Raw genomic sequence first — 12,695 nt, 5'->3', positions numbered from 1 at the left:
ATCCCAGGACTCCAGGATCATGACCCGAGCCGAAGGCAGTCGCCCAACCAACTGAGCCACCCAGGCGCCCAGAACCACAGTTTCACTGGAAATGGTAAACTACTGGTCTATAGCTCCTTATAATCAATCTCCCCACTTCAGAGCAGAATTTGTTCCCAAAGCTGGAAACTGAGGTCTGTCTAAGGGGCAGGAGTTAAAAAAAAGCTCAGCTGTCAGAATAAGAAGGCTTGGAGATTTGGAGGTAGGGGAAGAGACGAAGACATTGCAAATCTGGAAACACCAAAAGCAAAAAACAATTCCTCGTTCCTAAAGAAAACTTTAGTCTTGCTTTCTAATCCTCAGCATCTTTGACCCATTCAGAAGCTGGACTCCCTTCAATCAAAACATAGCTTATTTCATGTGGCCATGATTAAATATTGGGGTGGGGGATAGATGAAAAAATCATTATTATCTGTAAAAATTGCAAAATGTCCTGAAATGGAACTATGAATTATAAGGACTGGCTTCTAACTATTGTTTGTTGCTTTATTTTTATTCCATTTCTGTGAATTCTTGGGCTACTTTTTCAGCTGGTTATAAATTTGGTGACTGGATCTTGGATTGAATGTCATGTCTGCAGAATGACTATACCAAATAAAAAGTACTTCAATCATATAGATTTATCTTAAAAGACCACACTAGCACATTTTGGTCAATGTCAGGTTTTCCAACCTTGGAAAGAAAGCCATTACCCTCATTCCTCTTCCTATCCCATCCATGTCTGTGAAACACGTTTATAATCAGAACATCCCCCTTAATCCAGTCTAGAAAGATTTTGGAACACTTGCACCACTGAAAATTGTTTCCTATTTTGTTCTGTGGATCTGGAACCACATCAGAAGTTCCTTGGGTGTTATTCAGGTTAAGATCAGTTTTAGGAAAGGTATTTGGTTCTAATACGCCTGACACTTTTCCAATTCACCAAGCTTTCCCTTTTTGTACTGACTTTTTGAAAGTTCAAAGTTATTTTAGATGCAGCAGTTAATTGACATGGTAATATACTCATTCTGATTAAGATTTATGTGAAATCAATTTTGAGTGTTAAAGTTATATGCATTTAAAAGTAAAAGTTGCAATGTGAGTTTTATTGTGTAATTTATAACAGTTTTTCCTCCCTTTGGCTAGTCCTACAATAGCCAGAGGACAAAGACAGTCAAGTCGAATTGTAGCCATTTGTATGCCTTCTGTAATGCCTGTGTGCCCAAGTCTTTAATTACATGGCGATGTGGAAAGATCTGCAATCATAAACTGGGAGGTCTCTTAGCATATCAGAAACCTATGAAAAGGTAAAAGTTACTTCTTCATGCCTAAGCACAGAATTTTAATTCTTGTTGCACTGACTCACAGAAAAATGTGATCATCTACATATTTTTTGTTATCATGACGGCACTTGATTCCAGCACCAAAATTACTCCTTTTTAAGTTTCTATAGTTAATATATTAAAACTATGTTATTGTTCTGAAACACTAATCTTTACTTGGAAGTCTATTCCTACATGTAACTTAATCTAAATGTGAACACTGCCATGAGAAAAAGAATTTTTATTACACTTACACTTGTGATTAGAGAATGATGTTGATCTAACCAGGTTATGACACTTCATGAAGACCAATTGTCCTTCACTCTTGTTTCCTAATTTTAAGTATAATTTGACAGGTAAACGCATAAAAAGAAAATAAACAGCAACACACACACACAAAGCTAAAGACAAAGAGTTACTTTGGATTATTTTACAGTGTCAAAAGATTTGTCATTGAACATTTGTATGTGGAGTAATGTAAACATTTGCCAAATCACATTATGTATGTATCATTTAATTGTATGGAATAGTTTCTTATCCTTCTGGATAGACATGTCTCTTTCTCAGCGTTTGAGTCATATGCACCCAAATTTAAGGAAGCATTTGACAGCATTAAACAGTTCGAATTTGTCTCTATTTGAGATGATCACCATGCAGAAACATCTAGAGGCTTGTCTTCAGTTCAAGGCCTAACTCTTTCACTGATGTTTTCCAATAGCTCACTTTTGTTGTTCACTATTATTATTACTACTATGCCCCGGAGGTAACCTAACATTTGTCTTGCTAACATCTCTTTCAAAGCCACATTCCACTTGACACTTTAGTTGGATTTTAATAATCCCAAATGGTCCTCTGGTTTTTGGAAAGGACCCAAATGGGCACATTTCCACACAAGAGATCAAAGGAAAGAAGCAATTAGCTCTTTATTCTACAGGTATCAAACATCTTTCATTTGCATAACATTTCCAAGCCTAAAAATTGTAACTAAGTCCTTTTCCTTAACTTTAGAGCCCGTAAGAGTAGGTAAAATAAAGTAATGTTTTGAAACTTGGAGATAGCAGCTTGGCAGCAATGCCGGATACTGAATTTAACAAATAAGTTCAAAGAAATAATAGCTCTGTGAGCAGATGATCATGCCCACCATAAATTAACACTAAGTAATGTACGAAGGAACTATTCATTACACGGAAACAACATGGTGCCTGACCTTGGGGAGTTAGTCTCAGACAATGTCTTTGAAGTCATTTCATTCTTGTTCTTACTTCAAGTATCTTAGACATGTGTCTTTATATAGCCCCCTTGAGGGTAGGGACCATGTCTGAATTACTCCATGTGTTTCCTGGCAGAGAACTCTGAAGACTGAAAGTTGGATATTATGTAGAAAAAAATAAATCATTAAGTCATCAGTAACTCATTTTAATTTTATAAGATATGGCATCATTTTTTTTTCTCTTCTGCTGCTTTTCTATTGTAAAAGGATTACATGAACTCTTGCTAGCTATAAAAATGTAAAAATGAGTATATACAATAAAAACAAAAAAAATCCTGCCTTTAGGGGTGCCTGCATGGCTCGGTCAGTGGAGCGGGCAACTCTTGATCTCAGAGTCGTGGGTTCAAGCCCCACACTGGGTGTAGAGATTACTTAAAAATAAAATCTTAAAAAAAAAAAATTCCTGGGGTGCCTGTGTGGCTCATTCAGGGAAGCGTCTGGCTCTTGGTTTCTACTCAGGTCATGATCTCAGGGTTGTGAGATCGAGCCCTTTGTTGGGCTCCGTGCTGGGTGTGGAGCCTGCTTAAGATTCTCGCTCTCCCTCGCCCTCTGCCCCTCCCCACCCTCACACACATGTGTGCTTGCTCGCTCGCTCACTCTCTCTCTCTCAAAAAAAAAAAAGAGAGAGAGAAAATTCCTGCCTTTTTATCATATGCACCCATTAATTCTCACTCCTTTCCCCATTGGAGATTCTATTAGCAGTTTGATACATAGCTCCATTTTAAACATACAGTCTTGATTTTATTTGCAAGTAATTAAAACTCTTAGGCTGTCAACATTTATGGTCACTAGATTTATATAACACTGGGCTTTATTTAGAACTACCTTATTGCTCCATAAACATTTTTAGGGAAGAGTAGCAGTTTATGAAATGCACTTTAATGTAGTACGAACTTTCCTATTTTTTCTATCACAGTATTGAATTCTGCTTGTACCTGTCTTATGCAACCAACAAATTGGGTCTATGGTATGCTGATGGTAGACTCAATTAATATCGCTGAGTGAACATCTGGTATTGAAAAATCCTGCACCATCACTGTTTTTTTTTTTCCCTTGCCAAATGGTCTTGGTTACTTTCTTACCTTGATTCTTCAAGATGTATTTTAGGATTTCTTTGTCATGTCCCCCCAAATCCTGTTGTGATTACAGTTGGAATAGCATTTTAATTAACCCGGGAGGATTTGACATGGTATGTCTTTCCATTTGTTTATGTTTTCCTTTTATTAAACTTTGTGTTTTCCTCACCTGCATAATTGCTGAACTGAATGAAATTGTTTTCATATTGTAATGGGATCCTTTCTCTAATATATTTCTTATTAATTATTGATAGAATATAGAAATGCTATATAATTTGTAAATATTAACTTTATAATATCTCATTATTTTTCAGTAGCTTCCTTTGGGTTTTCAAGGTAAACAATCATATAGTTATAAATAATTCTTGGGTAATTTCCTATAACAAAATGTTTCATAACGCTAAAGCTTGTATTCCTGAAATAAATTATTTGTGCTGGTGGTACAGCACATAATACTGCTGGATTTTTTCAAAGGTTCCCGGATTCCATTGACAATAGCATTTGGGCAGACTTTTTACATCTCTATTTTGACAAATCAAAATTGAAGTAATTCTTTCTCTGTAGGTTTGTCACCTTTCAGGAGTCAGTGTCAGGGTAAAACTGGCCTCACCAAGGAATTAGGACACTTAGCTAGCGTCTCTGATTATTTCCTGAAAAATAGCTTTCAAAGGAAACTAACTGAATTAAGTGTTGTTGGGCCACGCCCTGGGATCGATGTGTAGGAACCAGTCTTCAGCAACATATATGCCAGCACCAGCATTATGAGAGGCATTAGGCTGGCCCTCAGAAGCTGGCAGAGACCCCATCATCCCATCTTCCTTTCTCAGAGACCACCTGAGTGGTTTAAAAATAGAAATACATTATCAACCTTCCATGTGATCTGGCAAAATACTGACACGACTCTTGAATAGAAGCTCTAAGCTTCAGCAAATACAATGGAAATATATATTTTTGTATTATCTCTTTTATAAATCCCATTCAAGATTGCTATAAGCATCTACACTAGCATTATCCAACATTTGTAATGCAACATTAGATGCAACACAACACATTGAAATAATTTTTAAAGAACTATATAACCTTTTGCAATGGGATGTATTTTTATCTATTTTGCATTTAATTAGCATGCAGATCATCTGGCAATTGCAAAAACCAGACCTTAAGATAAAATTATATAAACAAAAGTAACCTTATTTTGGCTTCAGAATACTGGAATAATGTTTTTTGAGGGTTGAAAGTAATATTTATGCTTAAGTGTTTCCTTAAATAAACTTCCTTAAAAATTTTCACTAATCTGGTTATCGTTGAATACACACCTCTTCTAAAATGGACAGAACCTTCAGGAAAACACTGGTGCACCTCCCAGCCTATCATATTTAAAGTTGTAGGATAACCAAACAGGGGTGGAAGGAGCTGCACATAACAGCAACTTACAACCTTGGGACCTGGAATATTAATCAGTGGTTAAATGCAAACTGAGCTCTGATTTGCCATCCGCAAGGATTCCTTACCACAACCCACTGATTTCACTGGTCTTCTTAAGAGTCACTTTATCTGAGGGCCTGATCATAAAAAAACTAAACATCCCATAGCTACAGGAAAACAATTCATTTCTTTGGGGTTACATTTTTTTCTTCAAAATGGGAATAGCTTCAACATTTTTATGATTATAAAGGAATGCACGTTTGTTGTGTTCAAATAAAAAAGGCAAGGTCAGAAGTTACAAAGAAGATGTTTTAAATCACCAATAATTCCTCTACCCAAAGATCACTACTGTTGACATTTTGGTTTAGATCTTTACAGAATTTCTACTCAAATAAATCTTCTAAAAGTGTTCATGCTCACTTGCACATAATAACTAAAAATACTTATCTTCAAAATAAATAGCTTGTGTTTGTTTAAATATTCTGTATTTTTTTAGCCATTTTCATTGTATTCTCTTAATATGGAATAAATATATGTGGCTCTAAATCTTATACAGCACTTAAAGGAATTTTCAAAATCTATGTGAGCTAGTGTTGCCTTCATTAGTCATCAATAATACATAGTTTATGTATCCATATTGACCAAAAATAATGTCTTGCAATTGCATTAAAAATTAATAATTAATAAATTGAATTAATGAATTGTTATTCATTTGTGAAGACACCTCAAACAGCTTTGCCAGTATTTTCTCTCCTCCCCACTTCCTAACCCTCCCCACAATCTCTGTTTTGATCCCTTCCTGATTCCCTCTGACTGTTGGTATTAACAATCTGAGTTACATTAACCCAGTGATTAAAACTGACAATTATACTACCTCTGAAACTAATAATGCACTGTATGTTAATTAATTTAATTTAAATAAAATTATAGAATAGCCCCAGGACAACTTTTTGTAAACTGTACAAATGGACTATAAATACGGCCTGTTTATTTGTGTGTATGTGTATGTGTTGATATTCATAAAATATCTGTGAATGGAATCACAAACTAGTAATATATGTTACTTCTGGGGAGTCAACTGAGTGACTGGAGGTGGGGAGGCAGAGCTGGGGAGGAAATTTGTGTTACATATCCTTTTATGCTTTATAAATGCTTTCTAATTCTGCCTATTCAAAAAAGTTTAAGATAAAATATATGTACAAACATATATAAAGTTATTACCTCAATAGGGCATGGTCTGCTTCTACAGATCCCTTACTAACTTACTAAGTGCCCAGAAAAAGGAAACCACTAATTTTAAGTGTCAGCTTATGGCTGTGCAATAGAGAAGTATTTTTCTTTTCTCTGCAAATAGTTTTAATTTCCATTCTATAAAAGGGTGCCATGGCAGGTTTAGAGTACCATGTTTGAATCAGTGACCCAGCAAAGGTACCTCAGTGTCTTTTCTATATGGTGGCATCCGGCCTAAGTACACACACACACACACACACACACCAGTGTAGTAGAGAAACCATCTGAAATTATTCCTCAGTTGCATTGGATTCAACTGCCCTGAGGTAAGTAAAATGGCAGAAATTCTAATTCCAACTTTAGTTTTTTGGTGTTTTTTGTTTTTGTTTTTTTTGAAAGAGCAGTTTCTCTGGCTCTTGGCTATGTAGATCATATTTATGTCCTTTAGGCAATATCCGCATGATAAAGATGCTGTTCAAGTTTGTGAGTTAGTTATACTACTCTATGCAGGGCTTGAATGTCCTTGATTTTGACTATGTTTTGCTCTTTATTTGCAGGTAGTGAAATCAAAGCTATCCAAAGAATATCCCTTTATTAAAATGAAACAATCAAGAAATCATATTGTGGGGAAATATTTCAGCAATCAAAGCAAACTACAACAACGACGACAAGACTCGGTAACAAATTTTCAATCACCGTATCATGTCAGAGGTCCAATTAATCAGGTTTGCTCTGAAATCCTTCTCAGCAGGATGTGTGCGAGTAAAAGAACTGCGTAGACTCCCTGCAGGAGGACTGAACCTGGAATTGGAGGCAAGCCACTCACTCACCTGGACAGCAGTCTAAGAACCAAATCCTGTACATCACGTGTATTTGGATTGACCGCACACTCATGCACCCTGGCACACACATACACACCAATGCACACGTGGTTAAAAAAAGTAATAATAACACTTTTTCCCTACAGCTTTGTAAGTCCAAGGTGTGCACTTGAAAATCATTTGTTTTCAAGGGGAAAGCTAGAGCTAGAAAAAGGTTACTTGAAGTATAATCTTAAATTAGAACCACTGTGGGCTAGGTATTGCATTGTGATAATAAGGAGAAATATAGACACTTGAATTATGTGGACAAAAAGGATAAAGCTCTTGAGTATTGCATTATCTTTTCTCTCGGTAGATTAATACTAAAAAGGAGAAAAAAGCAGTTACATTCCACTTGCAAGTAGGGATTGTGTTTGTGTCCTTTACCAGGAGAAAAAGTGATGTTTATGATGGCTTAGGCTTTGTGAATCTAATGCTTAGGAAAATATTTCTTCCTATACTTCTTAAATTTTACAATTGAAAGGAAAAGAACAGGAATGCTCCACGGGGAATTCAAAACGATTCTATGCAAGAGATAGGAATGTAATATTTTACAGTTAAAACACCAATGCATTTAACTTTGCACTCTTTGTACTTTTCATAAACATTCCCTCCTACCCTGTCTGTGAACTTGGATGGGAAACTGCAGTCTAAGTTGATTAAATATGTAATTTTAAAGTGTATTATTTTATTATGTTTTACTGATGATATTACTTAAGAAAGCTTTTGTTTTACGTTAGAACCCTGTGTAATTCAAGATTACATTTTATGTAAATAGTTTCAAAGGATTAGCCATTTGCAAGTGCGTAGGTGTTTATTTTCATACAGCATCTGTATATGTCCAGAAATATTATGTTACTAGTAGCCATATTTTGATTTATCAAATACAAATTTAGAGTAAGCATAAAATTACTTTTTTATTAAAACTGTGGCATACATATACAACATATCCAATTCTAGTATTGAGAACTTTCTCTTCTATATGTTAATTTCAAAATGGTGAATTTCTTTATTTTACAAGTGTTTTCTTGTGAGCTATCCCACAGTTAAAATTGGTTTTTAAAGGATTGTTTTTCTTTTGGGGGGAAAAAAAAAACCTGAGAGGGTTATTCAATCCAGGTTTGAAATTACAACATGTACAAATACCTCAATTTCATTACCACACCAAAAAAAGACTATTTTGATCAATCAGTTCCTTAGTATGAATATCCACCTCTTTAAATACTCTATTTTTATATATATTTTTATATGGAAGTAAACGTGAATTTATATTTAACTGTCTTAAATTATATTTAAGCACAACCATCACTTGATATAAACAATACATATCTGCCTTTGACAGATGATAGATTTTTTTTAAATGGTACAGAATTGCCCTTTAAAATGAAAGATTTTTCTAATATCTGCAACCATAGGCAAGCACCATTTTTAGGTCTTCGATTTTTTTTTTTAATGATATAAAATGTTGCCAATTCGTGCAGCCTCTCCATTGTGTTTTAATGTATTACGTACTCTATAACAGGATTATAGTCTGTGGATATGTCTTGTAATTTACTGTCAACCTAACTATAATAACCATCTGACTGAGGTTAGTCTGGCATTTACCTCTTCACTGTTGAAATAATAATAGATTTTAGGAACAAGTATAATCATACTATTAATAAATGTCTTACTGGTAATAGCCTGTGTTAGAGAGTATCCTTTATTCTCCTTTTTACTGGAGGTATACCACCACACAGTGACTACTTGGCAGGCATGTCCTCATACAGATTCAACTATTTAGTGTGGTTTAATAGGATAACTGTCCAGTTCCTTCCAACCCTGATATCCTCCAAATTTTGATCAGATGGACTCCCTGCTGTACAGTGACCAAAACTTTTGAACATAGTGCAGTGAAGAGCTATTTTTTTTGTAAAGATAAGGCACTGAAATGCTAGGAATTATTTTAGTTACTCCTTAATTGAAAAAACAACATTTTATTTTACCTTGGGGAAATAGGTGTATGTGTGTATGTACTTGTATGTGCTTAGCAAGTTCATTACTTGAGTGGGGGAAAATAGGAATAGGTATTTAAGCATATTTTTAGATGTAAAAGTTGAAGAAAGTGTATTATTTTTGGTAAGAACTGATTAGTATCCAATCTAAACTGAACTCAACTAAAGAAAACATTGACAATATTGAAAGTAAAGAATAACTGCATAAGCATTTCCAAGCATCACTGTTGACATTGTGTGTGTGTGTGCGTGTGTGTGCATTTAAAAGCACAGTGAGCTATTTGCCAGCCATCCAAGTAGACGAATAGGATCCTGGAGGGACATATGAAAAAGAAGGGCTCACCATTGCCTGCCAAATGGGTTCATACTTGGGTCATTTGATCTTCCTCATGTTAGATGCCCCTGTGCCTAGCAGTCAACTCTATAAAACAATAATTTCCGCTTAGAAAGCCCTGGAATAAGTCACTGGTTTTTGACGTAGAAATAGTGCGGTAATGTTTATGCAGAAAACATAATGCTGTTGTGCATTTGAAGTTTCTTCTTTCAGTTCCATTTCACTTGAGGATTCCAAGAAGAAATACAGAAACTGGTCAAAAAATATGTAACCTACTAAGAGTTATTTCAAAGCTTTAATGCTTTGGCATGGTGGTGAGACGGGGGTTTGATACAGTAATAAGGTTAAGAGCCTAGAGAGATAGTCAGGGTTAGGGTCTTATTAAATATTACCTTATGGGCTCCTTAAGTTGAACAAATACTGAAAGAATCATCAGTATCTGAAATTTCTTCCTGTGGATTTTCACCTTGCAAAAAGAAACAAATAAAAAATGAAAAATATCATCATCGGTGGCTAAGATTATTGTATTTAAAATGAACGAACATAAATTTCAGTAAGCTCATATGGGCTGATAACTTCAAAAACACATCCAAGCTCAAAATGATACTACAGCAGATTCTACCATTTTGACTGGATCGAGGAGTCCTTGCTCCACAAATATTATTGTAGTTTTTTTTTTCTTTTGTTAGTGTGTACATAAGTTCAAGTGATTTAGATTGCTCTTGGAAACTAAGGCATTTTGATAGATCACTTTGACTTAGGGGGATGAACCAGAACTTGTCAAAAGACCCAAAGACCTCCTAAAGATGGCAGGATCATGCCAGGGCCTCCAAACTCGAGTTTGTATTTGGCAAGGCTTCCAAGGTTTCAAACTGTCAAAGAACCTTTTATCATGTTTTTATTGCTATAGTAACTGTTATTATCAACTTCCACATTTCTTTTATGATTCTGTCACTTGGTGTAAGGGGCGGTAGAACTTATTTTTCCTAACTGATATAGACCATGCAGTCCTCCTAAAATGGGGCTCCATTTGTTTTCTTTATGGTCGTCGAAATATAAAGAATTTGTTTTACGGCTCTATTAAATGTTGGATCGCTATGCTTTAACACACACAATACACAATCAAAATGCTAATTCTTAAACTTATCAAGAATATTTACAATTTTAAGTATATTTGCAGTGTAAGTGAAGATAATTACTTAAGCCCAACTAAGAGGAAGAACAACATTTAAAAAATTAAACAGCTGCCTTTAGAGAAAACACCAAAAAAGGGGGGTTATATTCCTACAAGGTCATTGTATTTAGGTAGATTAGGTTTTGAATTTGATCTATGCTGACTGGCTGGTTATTAGGAGACATGTAATATATCTAACCAGGACATTTTTCTTAGGAAATTTATGTATAGTGTCATATTGTTATTTTTATTACATGAAAAAGTAATCCCTATAAAATTTATTAGAATGTTTTGATATTTTTAAAAAGCAGAGTAATTATAATTGATTACTCATACATCAGAATTCAGAAGTAACATGGTGTCATAAATATAAAATGTATTCAATTGATTCTCAACTATTTAGTGAAAAATTTCCTTATTTTATGGTTGGCTGGTGAAATACATCAATTTGATGCAGCTCTTAGTGGTAGGCTAAATGATGTAATTATGGTAGCATACGATTTGTTTATTTATATGTTTTGTTCAATTGTATTTCCATTTTTTCCCTATAATAAAAACTGTTCAAAATGTATAGATTGAAATCTCAACGTATGGCATCAAGGTCAACATTTTCTTTACACTCTATGATTTGATTTTTTATTTGGTCTATAATTTATATACTTTTAAAATGAAATAATGAATTTGAATATTAGAAAAAATTAAGAACATTAAAGTAAAATGGGCATATACTGTAACATCTAATCAATCGCATACCCACTTAGATAGAAGAGGTCGTTTGGTCTCCAGAAGAGCTTACATTAATAGCTGGGATTCAGAATTCTTGGCATCCCTCAGCAGTCAATACATTGAGCTAAGAGGATGATAAAAAATGCCAACATTGAAGCAAACGTCGCTTAGGTTAATCCGGTGGGTCCATCGCAATCAGAATGGGCGGAAAGGAGGCGCTGTAGCATAGTCCTCCTCTCCCACTGCGTTCTAGAATGGATAAAAGTTATGAGCATCGGGGCGCCTGGGTGGCTCAGTTGGTTAAGCGACTGCCTTCGGCTCAGGTCATGATCCTGGAGTCCCAGGATCGAGTCCCGCATCGGGCTCCCTGCTCAGCGGGGGGTCTGCTTCTCCCTCTGACTCTCCTCCCTCTCATGCTCTCTGTCTCTCATTCTCTCTCTCTCAAATAAATAAAATCTTTTAAAAAAATAAAATAAAATAAATAAATAAATAAAAGTTATGAGCATCTTCTCCAGCTGCCTTTGACAGATCTTGCTCATCTCTTCAAACCTCTCCTTAGGACACAAGTCCTCATTCCTAAGGAAAAAATAAATAATAATTGTCAAACTTCAATGGACCAAAAATGATCACCTAGATTAACCAAATGGCAGCTGAATGTATCTTTAACAATGCTTTCTTATTTACAATCAGGAAAAATAGAAAATGATCTCTAACCTTCAATACCATATATCCTCTGGAGAACTAGAATACCAGTTCATTTTCAGCCATGGAATCATTCACCCACCGTGACGTTTTCTGCTTGTCTTCAGTTTTGTCTTTGAGGTGGAACTTACGCAGTGTTTTCTGTGTGCATTTAATATGTAATACAAGATACATTTTTATACTTACATTTTTACGTTTTCCTCCCTGCCTTAATTACATGTAACATGAAGCTTATGTTTTAATGGGCATGAGCTCTCTAGTTTTACAGTATCATAAAAAGTTTTATGAGCCTTTTGTTAAAAATCTGTGCCTATGGTCATTGGCAGGGCATGAAATCATTTACAGCTACCTCTTCTACTTATAAGATAAAATTTGGTCCCAATTAGGAATAGTACGGGGGGAAAGAAAACAATTCCTTTGTAAATTAAAATGAGCATAATCGTCAAATGGCACAGATTTGGGTTCATCAGTTTCTACCACATGTGCAAACCCCCCGGGGGGAAAACCTGGTCTTTGTACATACTTGTCTCTAAAGAGTCCCCATTTCAATGCTCATATTAGTTA

General features: G+C 35.1%; 1 protein-coding gene across 5 annotated transcripts in view; it reads left to right on the top strand.

The window, feature by feature from the left end:
• Nucleotides 1–8,880, top strand: part of CPED1 (cadherin like and PC-esterase domain containing 1) — a 268,649-nt gene extending 259,769 nt beyond the window's left edge. For all 5 annotated transcript variants that reach the window (XM_054505212.2, XM_045864342.2, XM_045864341.2 and 2 more), the window contains one exon: nt 6,899–8,880. In XM_054505212.2, the coding sequence (XP_054361187.1) occupies nt 6,899–7,120 (222 nt within the window). In that variant the 3' untranslated portion in view covers nt 7,121–8,880. The remainder of the gene's footprint in view (nt 1–6,898) is intronic.
• Nucleotides 8,881–12,695: the final 3,815 nt, after the last annotated feature.

The sequence above is a fragment of the Mirounga angustirostris genome, unplaced genomic scaffold (genome assembly GCF_029215605.1).
Source record: "Mirounga angustirostris isolate CCGP_5_RB_7025 unplaced genomic scaffold, mMirAng1.0.hap1 SCAF_12, whole genome shotgun sequence".
In the NCBI taxonomy this organism is placed as follows: domain Eukaryota; kingdom Metazoa; phylum Chordata; class Mammalia; order Carnivora; family Phocidae; genus Mirounga; species Mirounga angustirostris.
Note: the sequence above shows the minus strand (reverse complement) of the source record. Positions and strands in the feature narration are given on the sequence as shown.